This window comes from Falco punctatus (assembly GCF_963210335.1).
Source record: "Falco punctatus genome assembly, chromosome: 1".
In the NCBI taxonomy this organism is placed as follows: Eukaryota; Metazoa; Chordata; class Aves; order Falconiformes; family Falconidae; genus Falco; species Falco punctatus.
Genome location: NC_137580.1, coordinates 22,529,708 through 22,553,736, shown reverse-complemented (window position 1 = coordinate 22,553,736; position 24,029 = coordinate 22,529,708). Strand labels below are relative to the sequence as shown.

Below are 24,029 nucleotides of genomic sequence, written 5' to 3'. Positions count from 1 at the left end.
GGTTGATATGACTTCAGAAAAAAGTAAGATTTTCTCTTTTTTTGAAAATGTTATAGTGTGCAATTTGTATGAAAAATGAATAAGAATAAAGACAAGCATGAAAGAGAGCTAAGCTTTAACTGCTATTGCTAATAACATCAATACTTTAAAAATGTAATAGAAAACAATTTAATACCAAAGCAGCTATCCAGTTAAATACATTTTAATGTATAAATTAACAAGTAATACAGTTTAAAACAGTTCATCTAAGCATTTACTTTCCTTTGACATCCCTAGTGATCCTGCTATTGCTATTTTGCTTGTATGAATGCTCATCCCTCCATTTTGTTGTTTTGTCCATTTGTTGACACACATTGTTGCCTCATATTGAGATATATGACAGTATCACTTTTAATGAAAGCATAATTAATACTCCAATGTAATTAATTAATCTCATGGGGAAAAAAAGTGATACTGTCCAAAGTAATCAGGCTGTTTAACCCTTCCCCCCCCCCCCCCCCCCCCCCCCTTTACTGTGGTGAAATATAACCGTTAAGCTCAGCACAGCGCATAGACCTTTCGTCTATACAGAACCAGGCTGTTTTCATTAGAAACAGAGGGAGAGTGCTTCACAATGCCAAAGATCTTCAATGAAGACGCAAATCAAACACACATATAGAGTATCTCTAATAAGAACTGTTTTCAAATGCAGTGACTTGTTAAATCTGTTTAGGAAATTACTTCTGTCTTTTTTCCAGTTTTAAAGCCTTGCCTTTTTTCCCCCACATTGCATTTTGACGTTTTTATTCTTGGTATACTATGTACAAGTTTTAATTGGAAAGACAACAGCACCATGATCCTGAAGATCAAATGAATGATCGTTCCCCTATAACCTCCTTTGTCTAAAGCAGAAATGCTTCATTTAGAGAATGGAAGACATCAGGGTGACAAAATAGCTAATAACATGGTGGGAAATAATATTCATCATGATTAACAATGTTATTAGGATCAGATTTTTGCTCTAATCCATTATTATTTATACCAGGAGGACCAATTTCATGAAGGTGGAAAAGACACACCATAGTATAGCTAGCAGAGTGGAATTTCAGTCCCCCCATGTCTCACTTTGGCCACAGGAAACAGGAAGTGAATTCAACAGAACAGTAAAATAGAGAGGTGAAGAAAGGCTTGAGTGCTCCTCTGGCTGCACAGTTATTTACTCAATGCAGTATGCCCCCCTCTAAGCAAGGTGGCGGGGTGCCGGTGAGGTTGTTCAGTGGTGGCTGTCACAGACTCATCTAGATCCAACATAGCACAGAGCTAGAATCTTTGGTGACTCTTACACTGGATGAATGAAAGTACCAGTCAGAGAGCAATTTAGTTTTGCTGCTTCTTCCTTTGGCTTAACGGAGAATTAGTTTTGAGAATTAGGTAGAACAGCTGCAAGCAGGAGTGTGAGAGAGACCCTGTTCCCAGGAATCATTAAAAGCATAATTAACAAATACAAAGGAGACCAGCAAGTGCTTGCTTAAAGAACACTGATATGGCTCACATCATGCTACCCAAATTGCTGGAAAATATACTTACAACCAAGCAACCTCATTTCAGGCAGTTATCCCAGTTCTCTTATACTTCTGCTAATGGTGGCCTTTAGATCAAGTAACTTCTAATTGCAGTAAGGTAATATACAAGTGACTGGCTGCTTTTTTGGCCCAACAGTTGTACTGTTCAGTAAGAACTAGGACTCACATGTGCGTGTCCTTGGTTTGGGAATAATTATTTACTTAAAGGGAAAGGGATCTATGAGACAATGCAGAAAATCTCACCCCTGTCAACATCCTGCCAAATTCACCTTCATGAACAGACCTTAAAAGGTCTCGGCCAGGATTAGAACTGATGTTTCTGAAAAGTGTGTTAGAGACTTTACCATTTGGCTGTAGAGTCAGTTCCTTCCTGGTCTGCTGAAGAGTTAATACAAGTAAACAGCTCTCTCCAAAAGAATGAGGGCAAGCCAAGAACGTGACCCACAAGAGCTTACCAGTTAGAGGTACTTGGTTTCAAATCCATTCAGCTCAATCCAAAACAATTTCCCACTGAGGAAAGAAACAAGCAATAAAATCAAACAACAGAACCTCTAGAACACTATGATAAACTGAGAGATTTTATCAGCATCTTCTGTTTCAGCTGTTCTACTTGATCTAAAGAATTATTCTCAGAAACAAACATTTGCACTTTAGTTTTCAAGGTTACCTTGAGAGACCGAGCAGCCACCAAGACAGTTGTGTTACACTCACTGTCCCTGGCAGAACAAACAGCTTGGTGAAATGAGCTAGGAACATTCCAGTGCAGGTGTGAGGGAGGCCAACCATGTCATGTCCAAAAGCTTGTAACATGGCAGGGAGGGCGACTACTCTGGGACGTTAATGACACACTGCCTATCCTGAAAGGTCCTTGTCCTGTACTCCACCAGCTGTATTTACTGACAGCTGTTGAACATTCCTCACAGTTTAGGAGTTACCTTATTTTTTCTCTAACAGTAATCCTACCACTGCTTCTTCACTCTGCTAACCAGTTAGGCAACGGAGAACCCCAGCAAGCATTCCTGCTACCAGCCACATGCCGTTCGGGTAGTACTTTCATTTTATTTCCCACCAGAGCTTCTTTGCTTCAGGCGAATTAACTTGACTCTTTGGCCAGTGTGATAGTCAGCCATTTGATATTTAAGAAAATGTGGTAGAAATCCACAAAATTACTAGATGGCATTTCAGTATGCACTAGACCATTCATGGTAAAAACAGCAGCGCCAAATTTTCAGCACCAAAATCACCCCCAGCAATCTGGTTATAAATAATGTACAGCGCAAACGTTTAACATTCATTATACATGAGAACAGTATAGCAAAATGGTTATTTATTTTACAAAGAGATACATGTATTGCTTAGGTCCTCCTTATCTGCGTTACTGCTGGGACTTTTAGATGGGGGTGCAGAAATGGGTCAAGTTTTATATGATGTGCTACCTTTAAAAGAAAAAGGTACAATTATAATTTCTAAGCATTTCCTTCTCTTCGTAACTTGCTTCAGTCCTCCAATGTTTCATTCTGCTCAATACACATTTTCTATTAGTCCCTCCTGAAATGAAATATCCCCAGCAGGCTGTTATGGCATAATGGTAATTACCTACATCCAGCTTACTGTGCATTGATTGCACAGATTAGTAAAATATTTCACCACAGTATGTTTTACAATATTTTCATGTATCTTTAATTTATATGATTAATTTTCAGAGCTATTGTTTTTTAACTGAAGTTACATACCCAGCAGCATTTGCAACACCTTTGCTTTGCATGGAAATAACTTGCCTTACATGAATTGTATGTATGTGTCTAGTGTGACTGTCTCTGATTTTTGGTTGCCATACATTACATTTTTTAAAACTTTGAAATCACTTCTGAGTTGATTCACAGTTTTTTCTTATTATCTCTCCTTTTCTTCTCTGTCCTCTCTTTCCTCAGTCAATTCATTAGTTGTCAATGAGGATGTTCCAAGGAAAGGACCATGCCTCTTAAAACAAAAGAATGTTTGTTTCATTGTTTAGGTGTGAAGTCCCCTTAGATGAAATGCCGGTTTGCAGCTGATTCAGATCTCTACGTATTTGATCATATTTTAGATTACTGCAGAATTACTTTTAACTTTTTATTTTGGTCATTAAGAAAAAAAAATGTTAACCCAATGTTATTCTGACGGTTTGCTAACACTGGCTTTCTCTTAGAGGAAATCAACTTTCAATCAGTTCTAATGCTTTCCCCTTTTTTCTTGTGTTTGGTTGTTTTTTTTTTTTTTAATTTAAACATTGATCTGTAACATCTGAACAATCTTGAGATGCTATTTTTGTGTAACTTCACTGTGTTTCTTCCGTTTTTAATTTTGAATTTTATTGTTGCTGTTTTTGGTTTGGTTTTTTAGTGGTGTCCTGATTTGGTTTGTTACAGCTTTGATTATGTATGTGTGGTTGTGCTATATTGATAAAATGAAGCAAGTTATTTCCTGCCATTTTCCTTTTCAGTTTCCCCCCCACCCCCACCGTTAGCTTTGCTTTGCTCTTGTACCCTCAGATCTTGTGGATCCACCATTCCTGGCCCATTTTGTTGACTTTCCTACCACTGCAACCAAAGACTGTCATTTTCAGTCCTGATTACATTTTCCAATCTCTATTTTTGATTTCCATTTTACTTTCAATGTTTTTCATTCGCATCAAAGATGACGAGACAGAGTCTACAGAAACATCTATCCTGAAAAGCCATCTGGTTAATGAAGTCCCTGTACTAGCCAGTCCAGACCTGTTGTCTGAAGTTTCTGAGATGAAACAAGATCTGATCAAAATGACAGCCATCTTGACAACTGACCCTTCTGATAAATCAGGCTCCATTAAAGTGAAAGATCTTGGAAAACCCACTGAAGAAGAGCCAGGAGAACCTTTTGAAATAGTTGAAAGAGTGAAAGAAGACTTAGAAAAAGTAAATGAAATTCTGAGAGGTGGATCCTATCCCAGAGAAGAACATGTTTTGCAGAAGTCGCTTTCGAAACAAGAACTTGTAGAAGAAGAATGGGTCATTGTCAGCGATGAAGAAATTGAAGAGGCCAGAAGAAATGCTCCTTTAGAAGTCACTGAACCTACCTGTGTAGAAGTCAGGCTGGACAAAGGGACAACAAAACCGGAGAAGCCAGACATGACAGGAATGGTAGATTACCTTACAGAGGATTTAAAAACATACATTTCTCTTCATGAGGTACAGCCACAAGCCTTACAAGAAGACCTAGTGGAAGAGAGGTTTGAAGCTGTAGTAATAAGCAGGGATTCTGAAAAAGAAGGACAAGAATCTCCAACAAAAGAAACCCTAAGTCCACAGGAGCAACAAAAGCCAGCCTTAGAAATTAAAAAGCCGGTTAGGACAAAATTAAGAGACAAGCAAAAGCAAAAGGAAGGCAAGACGCACAGCAGTGAAGAACGACCAGGACTAACAAAACTCACTTCAGATCAGTCACTGGGCGGGGAACCTGGCTTAACACTGACAGCTGCTCCTGAGGCTAAAGCTGTATCCCCGGTTATAGAGGAAACTCCTATTGGCTCCATAAAAGATAAAGTTAAAGCTCTTCAGAAACGAGTGGAAGATGAACAAAAAGTACGGTCAAAACTACCTGTCAGAATTCAAACAAAAGAAGGCACTGCTGAAAAGGCTTCTAAAAGACCGGTACAAGTCAAAAAACCAGTAGCGCACAAAGTACAACCACCTGTTTCACCTTCTTCTAAGACAGAAAGACTTGAGGAGACCATGTCAGTTCGTGAACTGATGAAAGCCTTTCAGTCAGGTCAAGACCCATCCAAGAATATATCTGGACTGTTTGAGCACAAATCTGTCAAACAGAAGCAACAGCTCCCTGAGAAGGAAACAACCCGGAGAAAAACAATTACTTCACAAAGTGAAACGAGGCGAGTAGCAAGCCACAAGACAGACAAACCAAAGGACAAACAAAGCACGGTATCAAAAGCAGAGAAAGAGCCACAATTGAAAAAAGGAAAAACGCAAGTTTCTACTGTTGAAACTACCAAGAAAGCTGTAAGTAAAGACCAGGTAAAAGAGCAGAGCAGCAAAAAGCCAGCGGAGCCTCTCCCTCCGGTATTTGGTGATGAAAGCACCAAAGATACAGCAGTTGTGAAGGGCAGGACTTCTGATGAGCAAGGAGATACTGACTTCCAGATCAGCCCTGACAGAAAAACCTCAACAGACTTTTCTGATGTAATTAAAGAAGAGCTGGAAGATAATGACAAATACCAACAGTTCCGACACCTTTCGGTGACAGAGGAGGGAGAGCTTAACTTGGAGCAAGTACTGACCAGCCCTTTCAGTGTGGCTTTCCCTACAGAGTATGTGAAAGATGGATTCCTTCCTGCTCTTTCTCTGCAGAGTGCTGCTTTTGATGGGAGCTCAGAGAGCCTTAAACACAAAGGTGTGGCTGATTCCCCAGGTAGCCTACTTGATGGAACGCCTCAGATCAGCTCTGAGGAAAGTTATAAGCATGAGGGTCTGGCAGAGACTCCAGAAACAAGCCCCGAAAGCCTTTCATTCTCACCAAAGAAAACTGATGGGCAAACTGAAGAAGCTAAAGGAGCAGCTAAAGCACACGCAACAGCAGAAACATGTTCTCCGAAGGAACTCTCTCCAAAGGAAGATGAAAAAGGTATTACTGAAAGGCAGCTAGATGCTATTACTGAGACTAGTAAGTCTCATTCTGACCATGTATCAGAAGAGCTTGTACCTACAGCCTCTGAAGAAGAGGCTGATAAACCTAAAGAAAGTAGCTCAGCTTCCATTATGGAAGATGTTAGCAGGGATAAAGAATCCAGAACCACTGCACACTTAACTAAGTCTTCTGAAACACATGACACTGCTTTAGAGCAAGAAAAAGATATAACCTCTGAACGCCGTGTTGTGGTTAGAAGTCCCCAGAAATTGGAACTTACACTTGCTAGCCATGATAGTGAAAGCTTTAGCCCAGTTGCAGATGACTCTTTGGCTATAAGTCATAAAGACTCCCTGGAAGCAAGCCCAGTGCTAGAAGATAACTCATCACACAAAACGCCTGATTCTTTGGAGCCCAGTCCTATGAAAGAGTCTCCTTGCCGTGATTCCCTTGAAAGTAGCCCTGTAGAGCAAACAGTGAAGGCTGCTATTTTGGGCCAGGGTCCTCTTCAGTCTGTTCTTAGCAAAGGAGAAACCTGCCCAGAGCTGGCATTGGTGCGTTCCAGGATTCTCCGTGACCCTGAGGGAAGTGCTGATGATGACAGCCTAGAGCAAACATCCCTCATGGAGAGTTCAGGGAAAAGTCCTCTTTCACCTGAAACTCCTAGTTCTGAAGAAATTAGCTATGAAATCACACCTAAAACAGCAGACTCGCAGGCACTGTCAAACATGCCAAAGTCGGCCATGATCCCTGAAGTCAGCGAAGAACCAGAGGATGATTCAGAAAGTGAACCGAAGAAGAGATTCACCCCTGAGGAGGAGATGTTTAAAATGGTGACCAAAATAAAAATGTTTGATGAATTAGAACAAGAAGCAAAACAGAAGAGAGACTACAAAAGGGATTGTAAGCAAGATGAATCTTCTGCAACTGCTGATTTGCAACCTTCATGTGAAGCTGAAGAACCAGAGTCAACAGCTGTAGACGAAAAAGATGTACCTACAGTGGTGATGTCTACAGCTGAATCTAGAAAAAGTTCGTCCTCTTCAGAAAGCGAGCCAGAATTGACTCAGCTAAAAAAAGAAGCTGACTCAGGCCTCTTAATGGAGCCTGTGATCCGAGTGCAGCCACCCTCACCGTTACCATCCAGTATTGACTCCAGTTCTAGCCCCGACGAAGTGGGTTTTCAGCCCATCGATTCAAAGCAATGCTCTGTCGGGATAGGTGCAGGTAAAGCAGAACACGATAAGCCAACAGAAGATGACAAAGAGGAACCACTTCTCCATGGGGGCAGCTGTAAGGCTGCCACAAGAGGATCAGGCACTTGTCATTCTGATGGTTGTGCATCAGCAGAAACTGATGAATTAAAATGTGACGGTGCAGATGAGTGTGAGACAGCTAGTCCCAGTGCTCCGGTCACACAGTCTGGGGGTACTCTGTGTCATTCTGTTGGTGATGGCTGTCAAAAAGAACATGTTGAGTCTTCACTGACACTAGAGCAATGTGATGCTACCGAAAAAGATGGCAAAACCACTGCACTGGTAACACACACAGATCTCATTTCTACAGCTGTGTCTGACAAAGTAGATGGTGGTTCTTGTGGGCGCAGTACTGCTGAGTACTCTGTACCACAAAGTGGCAAACCAGCTGGAGATGATGCCACTGACCATTCTGCTGCAGGAAGTGATTTGGGAAAAGCAGATACAGATTTTGAAACATCTCAAGGAGATATTCATGCTGAGGAACCCTTAGCAGAGTATTCATCCCTTACCACTGAAACAGGGGAGCTTGACAGTTGTGTAGCAGGTGCTGCTGAAAGTAGTGCTCCTTATATAGTAAGCCCTTACGAAAACGTGTCTTCTGGACATTTCTTTACTGACTCTGAAAGTAAGGTAGGATCTGGTAGAAGTCCGCTACCTAGGGAAAACTATTCTGTCAAAGATGGAAAAGATCAGGCTGGTGAAGTTTTGCTGAGCAGAGACACAGGTAGCGAATATCACTCTTCAGAGGAAGTGTATATGGAAATAGAGCCAAAACCAGAGGATGCATTTCAGAAAATGTCACAGGGGTCTTCAGCATCAGAGTCTACAAAAGGAGCTGAATCTGCCCTTGAGGATATAAGAGATGAAACAGAGAATTTGGTCAGTCAAGTTGTCATCACTAAAACTGATGTGGATTCTGACATGTGGAGTGAAATACGTGAGGATGATGAAGCTTTTGAAGCTCGGGTGAAAGAAGAGGAACAAAAGATATTTGGGTTGATGGTAGACAGGCAATCCCAGGGCACAACACCCGATACAACACCAGCCAGAACACCCACCGAAGAAGGGACACCACTTAGTGAACAAAATCCTTTTCTTTTTCAGGAAGGGAAGTTGTTTGAAATGACTAGAAGTGGAGCCATTGACATGACCAAAAGGAACTATCCTGATGAAAGCTTTCACTTCTTCCAAATGGGGCAGGAGCCTCAGGAAGAAGCTTCTGTATCTGAAGAAATGAAAGAAGCAGCAGAGGTAGAATGTTCTAAGCTGAAGAGCTCACCAGATCCATTTTCACCTTCAGGATCGGAGGACTCGGATATACAAGAAAAAGATGCATTGCAATACTCACCCCCAGCATCTGAGTCTAGTGATAAATCAGAAGAAATGATGGGTGAAGGTGCCAACATAGGCACCGCAAAAGCAGATCTTAAATCCAGAATTCCAATTAAAATGGGTATTTCAGCTTCTTCAAAATCACCAAAGAAAGAAACTGCTGCCTCTGAAGCTGAGCCCCTCTCCGGAACAGAGACTGACGAGGTTGACAGCAGCCAGGTGCCTTGCCCTATCTCTCCTGAGCAGTCTGTAGTAGATGAATTAGGTTTTTCCAAAGTCACTAGATCGGTTTGCTCTGAACAGGGTGACGAGTCCCCAGACTCTTCACCAGAGGAACAGAGATCTGTGATTGAAATCCCTACTGCTCTAATGGAGAGAGTGCCTTCTTGTGAAAACAAATCCAAAATTCCTGTAAGAACAGCTGCTGCTGCATCACAGCCCTTGCAACAATCGGAAAATGAGAGCCTTCCCACAGACAGCTTCCTAGACAGTTTACAGTGTGAAGGAAAAGATGACCAAGCAAAACCAAAGTCTAAAATTCCTGTCAAAGCAGCTTTCCAAAAAGCTGAACAACAATATACATACACAGACACACCTGTCCACAAGCTAGAGTCACCCAAAGCTCTTGACACAACATGCAAACTACCTATGAAACAAGATAACCGAAGTAAATCTGAATCTGATGCAAGTACTCCCACGGACCCAAAGACTAAACGTTCAATAAAAGCTAGGAGTTATGCTGAGGCAGAAGCAGAGACCAGAGAAAGGGAGAGAGAGATGAAGCTTGAGCTAGACTCAGATGAGGCAACAACAGCAAGATCCAAGGTATTCTCATCACGGCTGCCAGTTAAAAGCAGAAGCACTACAGCCTCCCGCAGTGCTTATAGTCCCACAAAAGAAAGTAAGGAACATTTTTTTGACCTTTGCAAAAACTCCATAGAATTCTTTGAAGAAATTAGTGATGAAGCTTCTAAATTAGTGGAAAGACTCACGCAGTCAGAGAGAGAACAAGAATTAGTTTCAGATGATGAAAGCAGTAGTGCCCTAGAAGTTTCAGTTATTGAAAATGTGCCATCCAGTGAGACTCAGCAGTCAGTTCCTGAAGACATCTTTGACACCAGACCCATTTGGGATGAGTCTGTAGAGACTCAGATTGAACGTATCCCTGATGAAAATGTCCATGACCATGCTGAAGGTATTTGCCAACGACTGGGATTCCCTGTGCGACGCATGTCATGAAATAAACTTTTCGGTTTTTTGTTTTCTTTGGGGTGTGTGTGCGTGTGTGTACATTTGTATACATGTGTAATGTGTGCGGCTTTTTCTTTTAAGCTTCTGGTGGTTAGTTGTGTATTTTTTTTCCTCTGTGAGCTGTGTTTGGTTTTTTGTGTTGTGTCTGTATTTTTCTTGTCTGTGAAACAATCTCAAGATTGCAAACCATGAATGCTAATGGGAAGTGTTACCTTAAACAAAAACACTTCTAAAAACATGTATTGTTTTACCATTAAACTGATTGCTCAGGTCATGCACATTTTGGCTTCTGGCTTTCCCTGGCCCTGTTATTAACTATTAATTTTTGCTAATACTGAAATATTTGGGCATCAATTGAAACTGAGACAGGCAAATTTATTTTCTTTTGAGTTTCATTTTCATTTTTCTTTTCTGCCCAATCTGCAGAAATTTTAAGCAATTGAGTTTTTCATGTTCCTTTTTTCAACAATCTGTCTCAAGAAATTTCGGTGTCACCGGTAACTTTAGTATAAGTTTTCTGGCAGTTGGTTTTCCTCTCACCTACTTGCACATTACTACTGCATAGCCACTGTGGAAATCCAGGAGCTACAATGAAGCATACATACATCATTAACCCTAAGCAATTTTCTGAATCTGAAAGATTGCAATCCATGTGTGCATTCAGGGAAAAATCAAAACTCAAATTCTGCCAACCTCAAATTAGCTTTGGGGATGGGAGGAACAGTCAGTCTCACTGTTACTCAGATAAATGAAGACTGGCAAATGAACATCTGATTTTTCCTTGCTTTCGTTGTAAGTATTTTGCATCACTCCCTAGTTGAAAGGGTCAAAGACATTTAAATTAACAGCATCTCAAATACAAACTGTAATATGAAGTGCCATATGGACTGTTTAAATAAAACTTTCCCTAAATAGAAAGAACACGATTAAAAGCACCAGTCCAGATGAATTTTTCAACCTCAGCATTTACTGAGACATAGAAAATTATGACTCTTGACTTAGTTAAGCTCTGCCATTTGGTGTTAGAATGAAGTTTTAGAATAAAATGCTTGGCCAAAATAGGCACAGTAGGCACTTCAGTCCTTGTTTAGGTTTTCATACGAAGGCCTGATTTTCAAATGGAAAAATGTAGAAAGTCCTGTGCTTTCTGAAAAATCAAGCTTTATTTTTTATTACACCTGGGGATTTATAGTCCTCCCTTTAGTTACCCAGTTGTAATAGTCTGTCCACATTTAGATTACAGCAGTTAAAAAAAAACCACCACTTTCCCTTCTTGGGCTATATCACCTATGAAAACAGTTTTGAACTTGTAAAAGGCAACTTTTGGCTCTTTCTGACCTTTAGATCAACAGGATGCTCAGGAAAGGACAGAGGAAAGACTGGCCCACATTGCTGATCATCTTGGATTCAGCTGGACAGGTAAAATGCATGTTGTGTACTCCTGAGAGAAAGGAGGGGAACATTCCTCACTTTTTTCATGTTCCTTTCGGGTGATTTCCTGATTAGCTAAAGATGTTTTACAGAAATATTTCAGTAGCTTACTGTCTTCTGGTTACTAAGATTCCTATAGCATGTTAGGGAAGAGCTCAGATGCAGAGGTAAGGCCTCTGCACTGGCTGTGGCATCTCCAGAGGGAAAAGTTCCAGGACAAGAGGGTGACAAAGAGCTGGCCTCTGTTACCTTGCAGTCTCTTGCAAAAAGCAATGCCTCTGGCTAGATAAACAAATACATGAATAACCATCAACCGTGTTCTGGAACTCCTGAGCTGGAAAGGTCACTATCAGGACAAGTGACATCCTTCTTTTCAACAGAACGGTACTGAGGAAGAAGGGATAAAAAGGGACCTATTTGTAACAATGTATGGATTTAAAAGATCTGAGACAGTTCACAGTACCGGGGACAAGTGAAAGCAATGCAGAATAAAATGCAGATGTCTGTCACTGAAAACCAGCTCAAAAGTGTTTATAAAGAAAGAGAGCTGTGCAGAAATCTCAGTGCTGTGTCAAGCTGCACAGTCTGACAAAAACCTGCTGTGAGAAAAACTAAAGCAGGTCTACACTTTTTTGTATTTATCTCTAGAATAGTATCGTGCTCCTGAATATAAGCAAAGCTGTAGGTGGTAAAGAAGAGTTGTATACCAGAGAGAAAAAAATGTTAACTCCTTGAAAATAAAGATTGTGCTCTAGACTGTTTTTATAAGCATCTTCAGAGCATAGGCAAAATAGCACCAATACTTTTGCTTACGTTACTCCCCTCTTCCTTCCCTGTCCTCTGTTTCAATCCACAGAGGAGGCTGGGAGCATATGTCACTCATCTCAACATGGGTATCTTGAAATCAGTAGGACGTGGACCTGTGCAATGTAGCAGATTAGGAATCTGCTGAAAATTTTATATAAATTCTGTTCTGAAAACAAAACTAGACATTGCTGTTTCATAGCATTTTAGAGAGGGCAGAGTAATACTTCTGTATAAATATTCCTGTCATATGGTAAAGCTTGATTATAGTAAAGATTTCAGTGTCAAACATTAGTTTGGAGGATAAAACAGTGGTTATTTTTTGTTCAAACTTAACTTGACTACCTAGGATTTAAATCTAATGTGTAGTTACTGTTTTTATTTGTTGAAGTTTACAGTTGCACCAGTTTACAAGCCAGGCTGGAAATAAGGTTATCTGGGGTTTGGGGTTAGGGTTCCCTCCACCCTGTTAAAACATGACACCCTCCAAAGTCAAGTCCACGCAACTGTAGCGATAATGATTATGGAATATAGTATGAATCCTTAGTGAAAGAAGCAGAAATCCAGAGACCAGGGATAACAGTAGGAATCTAACAAGATCTCCGTGGCTTTAATTCATTTGATGATCTGTTTCAATGGTTTCATCTTAATTTGGTGATGGCAGAAAGCTGCTCCTGGTTCTGGACATGATAAAAGATACTACAGACTATTAAACCGTTTCTCTTTTCTGGACTGCACTCTGAGTCTACGCTACTTCAGACAGACACCAGTTATTCTCAGTTTCACATTTTCAGGTTTTGGTTTTGAACTGTAACTCATAGACATTTACTTTTCTTTAAATTAAAGAAGTCCAGGAGAGCAGTAGTATGCTTTAATATAGCCCTACAAAAGGCTATTACTTAAAATGAATTATTTTACTAGATTTTGATCCAATGTTTCTGAAGTAGTCAAAATTTCAGGGGATAGAATCTGCTGAGCATGGTGCTCTGTAGCTTGAAATATTTTTATCTGCTCACGTGCCACTTCTGCAACTGCGCTCTACTTGACAGCTTGTCACTGCTGAATTTTATCAAAGCTCACATAGGCCCACCGCTTCTAGGTGTAATGCGTTTCTGTCTCCATCAGGAACTCACTGTTTAATATCTCTAAGTATAACACAAGGTACATAGAAGCAAAGAGAATTTGGTTTCAGAAAACTTTGTAATCCACTTTGCTGCTGACAGCTGTAAAATAGATGTAAAGGCAGGGAAAAAGAAAAAGACGTTTTTACAGAGATGGATTTCTTTTTCAGAGCTAGCAAGAGAACTGGATTTCACAGAAGAGCAAATTCACCAGATACGAATTGAAAATCCTAATTCACTTCAAGACCAGAGCCATGCACTCCTCAAATACTGGCTTGAAAGGGATGGGAAACACGCAACAGGTTTGTTTCCAGTTATCGTACCTGTAAGTGTCTCCAATTTGCCAGTTGAGATGGCAGATGTGTGTTATAATCACAGAAAGAAAATCTAGGTAAAATTTAGGCTATAGAAAGAATGACTATAGATTGTACTTAATGTTTTTAAAGCTTATCTGTATAACATGGCATATCGCAGGATTCTTAGAGAAAAAGAGCTTAATGTTGTTCCTTTGAGGGCAAGGCAGAACATCTTACAGCAAAGAAAGAGAAGAAAGCCACTGAGGCCTCTTTTTCCTAAACTGAAATATGTTTGCGGAAACTAAACACATTTATTAAAGAAAAAACCAAAATGAGTGCTAATTTTTATAGGCAGCCCTTCAGTTAATTTTACGTTGTACACAGCAATGCTTCTAAATGCATCTGTAGTTTGTATATATTATATTGCTCAGTATCCTCCATATGTCCTTAATATGGAGAAGGGGGGGAGAGAGCATGTGAAAGTCTTAACTCAGCTACATGGTGTTGTTCTAATGCCACAGATACGAATCTTACCCAGTGTCTTACGAAAATCAACCGGATGGATATTGTTCACTTAATGGAGGCCAGCGGCATAGACTCCATGCAGGTCCATGGCACTCGCACATACGCAGAAATTGAACAAACAATAGGATTGGACCATAGTGAAGGTAAACATCTCCTGATCCAGACTGCCCAGGTCATCTTAGGGAATCCCCAGCTTCTGGTCTGAAACGTTTGACTAGGACAATCTGTTAACTCTTATGAGCAAGAACTAGAATCTCATTCTGAAAGCACAGATAATATGGATGAATGCACGCGTGACATCACCCAGGTCACTATCTCACCAGGTATAGGATCTCTGCATTAGCTGATTCTTACAAAGCAAATAAAGGAGTGTTGCCAGAAACTGCTACAAATACTTACACCCATTTTGCTGGGCGGGGTTTGTGCTTATACAAGTACTTTCACGAAAGTTAAGAAGGCTGCATTAGGGTTTGACCAAGATTTGTAAAAGGAAAACTAGTTCATGCATGCTCTTTGGGAAAACCTTTGGATTCAAATATCTAGGATATTGTAATTCTGCTATGATGCTGTTGGATTTCTTAAGTTTAAAAGTTCAGTAGATCAGATCGATGGTTCTAAACTAAAGAAACTCCTCCAAATTATACAAAATAGAATTCTGTTTTCTGGAAGTGATACTTTTACACCCTTAACTTAATAGTGAACTAGTAGCTCAGTAAAGTATTAGACAGCTGCAAACGTCCCATCTTTAAGAGAATGTAGGAATAGAAGGCTGTTTGCTGTAGTTAGAATGCTAATATCACAACCAATGAGTTTTACAACTTCCATGTCCAGCTCAAATTCAGTACAAGCAGTTACGTTCCGCCGCTCCCCCCCCCACCCCCCCCGCCCCCCAGCCTATTCATCAGAATCCAATCGGTTCCTAGTGAATGTGGCTAGTAAAGAAAAACAAAATTCCAAGCTTGTGACTTGTAGCCTGTGGAACAGAATTATTTTAGTTTTTGCAGAATGCCCTTGCTTTGAGATTAGGGATTGGGAGTGGTGGATGAGTTTATATGCTTTGAAACTCATAAATGAGCTATTCTTGCACCTAGTCCTGTGTAAGTTTTTGTCCATACTTGTGTAGTTATTTTTTCCATAAGCAGATAAATAACAGATGGGGGGGGGGGGGGGGGGGAAGTCACTGAAACCTATCCTAATCTGCTGGAAAACCACTGTTGTGAATCTTCTTTCATACTTTGAGTGTTTCAAGATTAATTAGGTAAATTTCTGGGCAAATTTTATTTTGCCTGTTACTGTCAAGATTAATTTTGGGGCAATAGTGGTAGCAATCCAGCATTCCTTCAGCTACTTAGAGAGGTTAAGTCCTCTCCTGCTCAAGGTGTCTGAAAATGTCAGGTAATGGTTCCATCCAGGGATTTTAAAGGCACGTGGAGAATGAAGAGGATGTCCTGCATTCTAGTTAGATTTGTAATGACATTTCTCATCTCTCTGTTTTTTAAAGGGTTTTCTGCACTGCAAGAAGAACTGTACAGCTCAAGACACAAGCAAGAAGAACAACGTAGAATATCTAAAGACAGTGAGCCAACTGAACACCCTCCTATTGTCTCGGAGGAAGATGTGTCTGTCAGTTATTCTCCTTTTCAGGACAGTACTCCCAGGAGTGAGGCAGAAGTATCAATGGCTGAGCTCCTGAGGCAAGCACACAAGGAACAAGTAGAAGCTGAATTCTCAGGGAAACCCCAAGATATGCCAGAAAAAACATCTTCACAACATGAATATTTGTAAGTGTCAAAAGACCAGAATGAAACCTCTGTGGAACAGATTATCTCTTCTCTCTGTAATAAGAGGATTTTACAGTTCTCTTTGAAACATGGGAACTTGGTAGAATTTTCCTCCAGTTGTGCACACTAGTTCATTAGTTCCTACTGAGGGCTTGACTTTTTAATTCATGTGGAGGAAGCCTGAATGATTAGGAGAGAAAGTCAATTTGTTATTTGAAGCAATAATCTAGTCTAGTACGTATGAAAGAAAAGAGGGATAATGTGTGTGGGGGGTGTGTGTGTGTGTAAACTGTATATTTTCCATACATTAGATGGTAAGTAATGTTAAACTTAAAGGCATTAACACTAGAAGTTTCTTCAACTTCAGGATGGCTTTTCCGATCAAGGCAAATATTTTCCAACTTAATGATTACTTACAAAACTCAGAACAGTATTTTTAGGAACTACATTTTTAGAAGTAGATTTCAGATGGCCCAAGGGACCAGAGACAGGGTTTTATACAGACAAGACAAAAGCACTTAAGGGAACAACACATGATAAAGTATAGATTTAGAAGACTTGCACAGAAGAGCCTTGAATTGTGATTTGGGGCTATCAGCGGTTTCATTTGAAAAGCAACTCGAAAGGAACTTGACAGGGATCATGTTTTTTTCTTCCCACCATCCCTAATTGTGTGGCCATGCTGAGAACTCAATGCAGGGTTGACTCAGGTATTCATAGGCTGGCAAAATATCAAGGATCCCCTTCCAAAGAAGTGATTTTCCTGGGAGTGATTAGCTTTGATGTGGAGATGCAGCTCCAAACAGTTGAAGTGCAGTTGAGTCTAGCAAATGGTCTTTTGGGGATTCTTTAGTTCAAGATATGCTTTACACCCAGGAGTGACTGTAGGAGACAGAACACAGCATCTAAGGCAGAGGGCTTACACTGCACATATAGGCAAAAATAGCAATACTTCCTAATGCTTTGCATGAGGAAACACATGTTTTTGAGGAATAGACAATACATTTGAGACAATATTGCTGATACTAAATGAGAGTAGAGTGATGACTGAGGAATATATAGCACTTTGTGCTAGTTTGAACCAGGAGGAAAAATGGGGCCAGATGTATATAGCTCATAAGGAACACATACTAAGAGGAATTATACATTAATATGTGTAGCCTGGTGAATGGGAGAAAAAGGCTGGATCAATACTGTTTAACTCATAGTACAACGAAATAGTTTTGTACTTTAGAACACGGCTGTTTCAAGGGCAGTAGTTGGGGGAGCACAACAAATTGTCAAAACCCAACTTGTATCAGGAAACAAAAACATATACATGCAAGTTATTCTGTTACTGTTATTACTACTGTTATCTACTCATGTGATAGGTTATGGAGAGAAGAATCTGGACTCCTATTATTAAAATTTAACAATTTCCTTGGTTAAGTTTTAGGATAAGAGGGGGGGAAAAGCAAGCTTGTAGATGCTAGCTTGTAGATGCTAGCTCCAAGTGGAAGATTTAGTTTTTGCACGCCCACCATTTTTCAAGCTGCAATTCCACTAATATTGATATAGCTGTCTTTTTTCTTTTTACCAATATACACGAAAAGATAAAAGTCAACCTCAAAAGAAGGCTCTAGTTAGCGACACAGGTTATGTTTTCACAATTAGCGCAAATCAGAAGTGACCTTTTCAAGCTAGCATCAGATTTATAAGGTTACTTGATAAAACTCAGTCAGATGAGGGTTAGCTTAATATCTGAAGTCCCTATTATTCATCCATATGCAACAGAAAAGTAGCGCATGTACATGTGCTTTAATGTTTGTATTACCTTTACATATGTTACATAGCAATATATGTAATACGTTTAAATAACTTGCGGCAACAATTAAATCACGGTAGTGTGCAACAGTGAAAATAACATTACAAACAAAAGAACATTCTCTATTAAATTTCCCTACTAAATTTCTGTTTGCTAAGGCTCCAGAATTCTACATAACAGTCGGTCTTTCCTCACCTGCAGCTGTACAGCCTGCAATTAACGTAGTAGTTGCTTGACATCCATCTAGAGTGATCTTTCCCCCAAAAAATAACAGGCAGTATGTAGATTTGCGAGGGCACAAGTGACAGCAAAGCTCAGATAAATCCTTTACAAATATCAGGTTTTGCAGACTCAGGTGCAATGTTTGGACGTCCCTTTGGAGATTTTCTTGGGTTGGGAAAACAAGAGAATTCCTAGCCAGATTGCTCTGTAGTTAATATCAGTTATTTCTAGACTTTTTTAGACAGCTGATGATGTAACAGTATTTCATCAGTGCATAATGTTCCAGTTTATGGAAACTGGAAAGCACTGCATGGTAATAACTCCCCTTGAACCTGTAATTCACAGCGTCACAACTCCAGGACGTCTACAGCAGTCTACAGCACCAGTAACTGAAAAAGCTGCAGGTGAAAAATCTGCACACTGTAGTGCAGCAAAGGAAGAGACAGAAAAAACATCCCCGCAGCCCCCATCATCTACTCAGAGAGGCGACTCTCCCATCGTCCAAGAGCCTGAGGACCCCCAGCTCCACCACGATGATGACCTCTCTCCAAGGAGAACTAGTCTAGTGATAGTGGAGTCAACTGATGAGCAGACAGAAAAGCTTGGAAGAGGCTACGAAGAGGAATCTTTAGAAAAGGTAACTAACAACTTTGTCTCTATGTAACTGACACAAAAGAACAAGTCTTATGTCTCACTCATTCCTTAAGAGGAGATTATTTGTAATCCACCTCATTAATGCCCATCTGCAACTAAGTCTTTTCTCCTTTCCTCTGTGGTTATAAGGGCTAGCTAGCTGCCGTCATTTGTAGAGAGGTCTTCAAAGCTGAAGCAAAACTCATATCCTACAGTCTAGACTGTAATTCTGGTTCTGCTGCCCTTATTTGTCCTTTGCTTTGTGACAGTTATGTCCCTGCATGTGAGAAAGAATTAGTGTAAATAACAGGTGCAGAAATAAAGCATGTACAAGTGAAAGCTGAAAAGCAGATGTAATGAAAGACAATGTATTAATGTTAAAAGCCTATGAAGAAAGGCAAGAGTAGCTCAGAGCAGCACAAAGAATGACATGAAAATTACTGTAAAGGTGGTGAGATGGAAAAGAGGCAGCAGGATGTACTGGAAGAAATTGCAGAATCCTAAGGATGTGCTTAGGAACTTTACTTCTAAGGAAGAAAAGAACTTGAGAATGGTGTTTATGTAGCATGCATGCAGTAAAGAGAAACAGAGACAGGAGATGGAAGAGAAGAAGAAAAACTACATGAGGTAGGTTATTGGTTGTGTAAGACAAAGGAACCTTATTGCAGTGTTTGGAGAGGGGAGGATGTTGAGGCAATGAAATCAACTATGTGGCTTTTAGTAGGGAATCCTAACTACTTGGCAGATAAACGTTTAAGAATAAGCTTGCTTTGCCTGTTTAAGTGGAAGAAAAGGAGAAGGCATAATTAGGCAGGAAATTAGTTTCTTCAGCAAAGTGAGAGCCGAGAAGGCACAGTTCTACGTAAGCAGAAATAGTTCCCTGTTGTGACATTCACCTAGAAACGGGCTCTTCTTTCTTTGCTGTTTGTTACCAACTGTACCATCTCTAGAACAAAGAGTTTCAAGAGCTCTGCCCATGGGATCTCAGAACAAGGTTGAATATAAAATGTGTAGGGTAACTCAAGATGCTGAAGGATTAGCTACAATAGGACTCAGTACAGTGGCTGCTCAAAGTACAATGCCCTCAAGGATAACATACTCCTTCTTCCCCCCAGATCTTTTGTTAAACAACAACCAGCACCACCAAAAAGAAGCACACACACCTCCGCTTATTTTCCCCTTTATGCTTTTATACTGTTGATGTTTCCCAACTAGTTCTTTTCAGCTTCTCTTTGCCTTCTGACCTCTATCATTTAAGTTTTTAATTCTTCTCTATGCAGGAGAGAGAAGAACTTCGACACTTGTTACTAATTTTTCTTGATCCTTCCAGTGCCAAGGCTATTGATACATTCCTCTAGTCCAAACTGTTCAGTCCTACTGTCTATATGCTGCGCTATGTACTTCCTGGTACAGAGGATTAAAAGGCATTCATATGATTGTCTGCATGATTAATACAGAAACCATATGCAATGTGTATGAATTCTAGAGCTGGCATTAGAAATACCTTCTAGTCCACCTGCAACAATGTCATGCCACAAATGTCAGGATTGTCCCAGGCAAACTTAAGAGCACTAAGAGCATCCTATAGCATTAGTGCCATAAAGATTCATCCTTCTTTTTTCAATATGCTAACGAGCAGCTCATGTATAGTCAAGTGGCCAAAGCCTCCCACCCCACATCAGTGCTTCACAGATTAAAGTCAGGTAAAGGGCCAAAATCCTAAAAGCACAAATTTTCAGAAGTGAAGATGGCTTTACATAAGAACAAGACAGAACCTGTATCACTAGCAGTACTTACAACAGAGCGCTACTTCCATGCTTCCACCAGGAGTTAGCAGAGGAGTTAGGTGGGCTGGAGACCAGCTCAGATGAGGACGAGATGGTCACTACCAGGGTCATTCGTCGCCGGGTGATTATTCAGGTACCGAGTGTTGAACGATTGCATGAGCCTGCAGTGCCTAGGCACTCGTAACACCTTTAGCATGCCGAGACAGCCGCCTATCGCACCTGAAGCTGGAGTGCTCCAGAACAATGCATGGGCATTGGATAAGCTGTTCCAATACCTTTTCTTGAAGGCAGGATTATAGTAGTGCTGCTAACCTAGCTCTAAGTTCTGATAGATCTCTCTGTAGGAGAAGCCTTCTCAGCCCCATACACAACACAGTCAACTAACATATATTTGCCTGTCCATTGTGGCACAGTTTTTCTTTGCATGCCTTTCTAAGTATTTATTTGCAGACTCATAATTTTTCTAACATTTCTCTTCCCCCCCTTCTTCCCCCCTGCCCCCCCCCCCCCCACACCTTTAACCGATTAACCAATTTTAAAATTGCTTATTTAAAGTTACCTACATGAAGGCCTCGCTTCATAAAACTGTGTTCTTTGTCATACAGGCTGATAGCATGCCTGAAATGCCACCAGAAACAGTCACAGAAGAGCAATATACAGATGAACATGGCCACATAGTGGTGAAGAAGGTATTGTCAGTTATGCCCCTTGCCACCTTCTTACTGTCCTATAAAGAAAGGATAAACACATCCGCATACATGCTAGGTTTTCTTTTGGGAAGGGGCATGTTTAAGAGTATAGGATGGAAGGAACCAGAATTTCTGTTCATGAGAGATTCCAAAGTTGGAAAAGTTATTTTGATTCACAAGATCAGTCTGTGTTACAGTTTGTAACTTGACATGACATATTTTGTTAATTTTCCCACTTAAAGCCAATGAAAACTCTGCATAGATCCACATTTCTGAGAAAATAATAATAAAAAACCCACCACCACAAAAAACCCCAACCAAAAAAACATACAACCGCAATTTTATCTAAGATCGTGTTTGCTTTTAGTAATGAAACTAATGGAGGGGTGAGTCTGAAAGAGTCACCTAAATCCACACTTTAGATCTTCACATTCAGACCATGCTTCTAAAAGTGAATTCTGCACAGCACAGAAGTAGAAGAAGAACATCTGTGCTCCTTGCTTTATCTGACAGCTCAGTGCTTAGAGAATTGGTCTAGGACTTGGCTGAATTCTGCTGGTGGCCAACTCCATCTTGTGTCTCCCAAGATGACAGGACTGCCCCTCAGCTGGATAGCATGTCTGTGGAAGCTGGTTGAATTCATATTGATATAAACAACCCCAGCCAGATATTCCTGGGCACATTGTGCAAGAGTAAGCATGACTGTATTCTTCTGAGTAGGTCCATGCCTGGGAGGGTACTACCCCCCACCTCTGTGACTTAAGTATAGGTGACCCAGCCTGATTGAGCATCACAGCAAACACGCTTTTGGACAAGATGGGAGGTAACGGGTTAATGTTACCTTGCCAAAAGAGGCCGGGGAGGTAATATGAAAATGCAGAGCTCCAGGTCATCCACAGAAGGATTGCGTACCCATCCTCCTGAGAAACTGATCTCATCGTGGGCCCTATAATTCTCTTCTGCCCCTCTTTGGCTTGCCAATGCCTAGAAAGCTTAAGAATCAGATTAGTCTCTTTAAGTGGGTTAATTCTAGCTCACTAGTTCAGCAGTATCATCAGTGTTACAATGTGATGTCCAAGTCCCTCTGGGAATCGAGTTCTAAACATCTGATAGCCAAGCTGCTAACCTCTTAAATTTCAGAAACCTTTTCAAAAATGCCAGACTGAAATTTTTTTTCTCGCAGTTGTAAAGTATGTTTTCTCTCTAAAATACTATACCTCTTTTTCTAATAGTAACTACTGGTTTAGAGAGTCATTCCAGTATCTATATTGTGCCCACTTGTCAAGTAAGTTTATGGAAGCTTTGCTGTGTGGTAACCTAAGTAGGGCAAATGCTTCAACTTGCAGCTTTACTACAAGGTTGTTGTGACTATATGTGTTAAAGACTGAACCATCTATGTAGGTTTTGCTGTGTTGGAAAAAAAGCCCTTTGAGTAGAAAATGCTATCTAGAGAACAAAAAGGAACATATTTTTGTTAATTCTTTGTGGGACAAAGCTCTATTTCATTTCTTCAGGTAACTAGAAAGATCATCCGGCGATACGTTTCTCCAGATGGCACAGAAAAAGAGGAAGTCGTAATGCAAGGAACACCACAAAAACCTGTCACTGTCGAAGAAGGAGATGGCTATTCCAAAGTTGTGAAGCGGGTTGTGCTGAAGAGCGACAGCGAGCAGTCAGAGGTCAGATCTCTTTCCTTGCGATGGTACAAAGCAGCAGTACACCAACAGTGTATTTTGTAATGACGTCTTACTCATGCCAACAACATTTGGGTTCAAATGATACTTTGAATAAAGTTTTCTTGCAGATGGAAAGGCCTCAGAACAAAGATGGGGAAAAGGCAGGGCGTGGGGAGGTGGGTAGTGAAAGAGGGACGTTTTCTCTGAAACAAAGGCAGGATACAGAATCTGTGATTTATGAGAAGTACCAAAGTCATAAAGAAAACAGCTTTGTACTAAGATGACATATAGATAAATGGAAAATCCATATTTGTTGTTATACCTCTTAGTCTAATGAGAGAATTCATGAATGATGTAATGAAATTATCTGAAGTTCTCTAGGTTTCTACAACTAAGCCCTCCTAAATTCATACAGTTATATTAGGGTGTGTTCTTTGCTTTGAAAAGGCTAAAAAAGAGAAAAGTATTACTTTAATGTAAACTGTTTGTAGAGCCAAGTAATTAAAATTAGAATGTAAGTGCTTCTCAGTTTATCTTTTCCTATGTTAGTTCACCACGTAGCTCTACAGACATCTGTATCAGCAAAATTAAGGTGGTGACAGAGGGCCAGAAGCTAGTAATAGTGCTTGCTTTCAGCAGTACTCCAGCTGAAAGCAACATGTAACAAGTGGTCACTAGAAATGGTAAGAAGGTAACTGCCAATCTCTCCTGCCAGAATTAATTCTTTGTGAGTAAGGTAACAAGAAAACAAAGTAATGTTTGGGGTTTTTTTTAGGTAGCTGACCATACCAGAGCTACTTTTTATCGTACTGAACCCACGGGCATTAAATTTGTGTTTTGCCAAATAAAATCATGTTTGTCACTTTCCCATGGTTTTACAATATTCTGGTGTGTTGCTCCTGTAAGAGTTCCTTGTTTTTTCAAGTGTGACTTCTCTCTCAGAATAACATCTTAAAATTAATATGCAGTCTGATACCACTGACTCATATTACCTGTGCAAGTACAGCAGGGATTCACAGCAAGAGGTCCACTCCTTCCGTGGTGTAACTCGTGGCCTGGGCAGTAAGCCTGTGGTGTGGGGAGCAAAGCGCGATCTCTGCTACCCTCAGGCCAGCTCCGGTTCCAGAGGCAGTGTTCACCCCGCCAGCATAAAGCTTCTCAGCAGAACGTATTATCCAGGGCTGCATCTGAAGCGAC

The 24,029-nt window shown here is 40.5% G+C and overlaps 2 protein-coding genes across 40 annotated transcripts in view; one reads left to right on the top strand and one right to left on the bottom strand.

The window, feature by feature from the left end:
- The window catches only part of ANK2 (ankyrin 2), a 395,080-nt gene that overhangs the window by 366,888 nt on the left and 4,163 nt on the right, over positions 1-24,029 (top strand). For 19 of the 39 annotated variants that reach the window (XM_080373623.1, XM_080373625.1, XM_080373624.1 and 16 more), the window contains 10 exons: positions 2-23; positions 4,239-10,007; positions 11,408-11,482; positions 13,590-13,721; positions 14,237-14,383; positions 15,742-16,021; positions 18,393-18,684; positions 20,508-20,600; positions 21,073-21,156; positions 22,671-22,835. In XM_080373623.1, the coding sequence (XP_080229749.1) occupies positions 2-23; positions 4,239-10,007; positions 11,408-11,482; positions 13,590-13,721; positions 14,237-14,383; positions 15,742-16,021; positions 18,393-18,684; positions 20,508-20,600; positions 21,073-21,156; positions 22,671-22,835 (7,059 nt within the window). The remainder of the gene's footprint in view (position 1; positions 24-4,238; positions 10,008-11,407; positions 11,483-13,589; positions 13,722-14,236; positions 14,384-15,741; positions 16,022-18,392; positions 18,685-20,507; positions 20,601-21,072; positions 21,157-22,670; positions 22,836-24,029) is intronic. The other 20 variants (XM_080373646.1, XM_080373648.1, XM_080373632.1 and 17 more) reach the window with 4 other exon arrangements.
- CAMK2D (calcium/calmodulin dependent protein kinase II delta) overlaps positions 2,919-24,029 on the bottom strand; it is a gene marked incomplete at its 3' end in the record, with an annotated part of 209,310 nt that continues 188,199 nt past the window's right edge. Inside the window, exon 21 of the mRNA XM_080373698.1 lies at positions 2,919-2,998. Coding sequence (XP_080229824.1) covers positions 2,995-2,998 — 4 coding nt within the window. The remainder of the gene's footprint in view (positions 2,999-24,029) is intronic.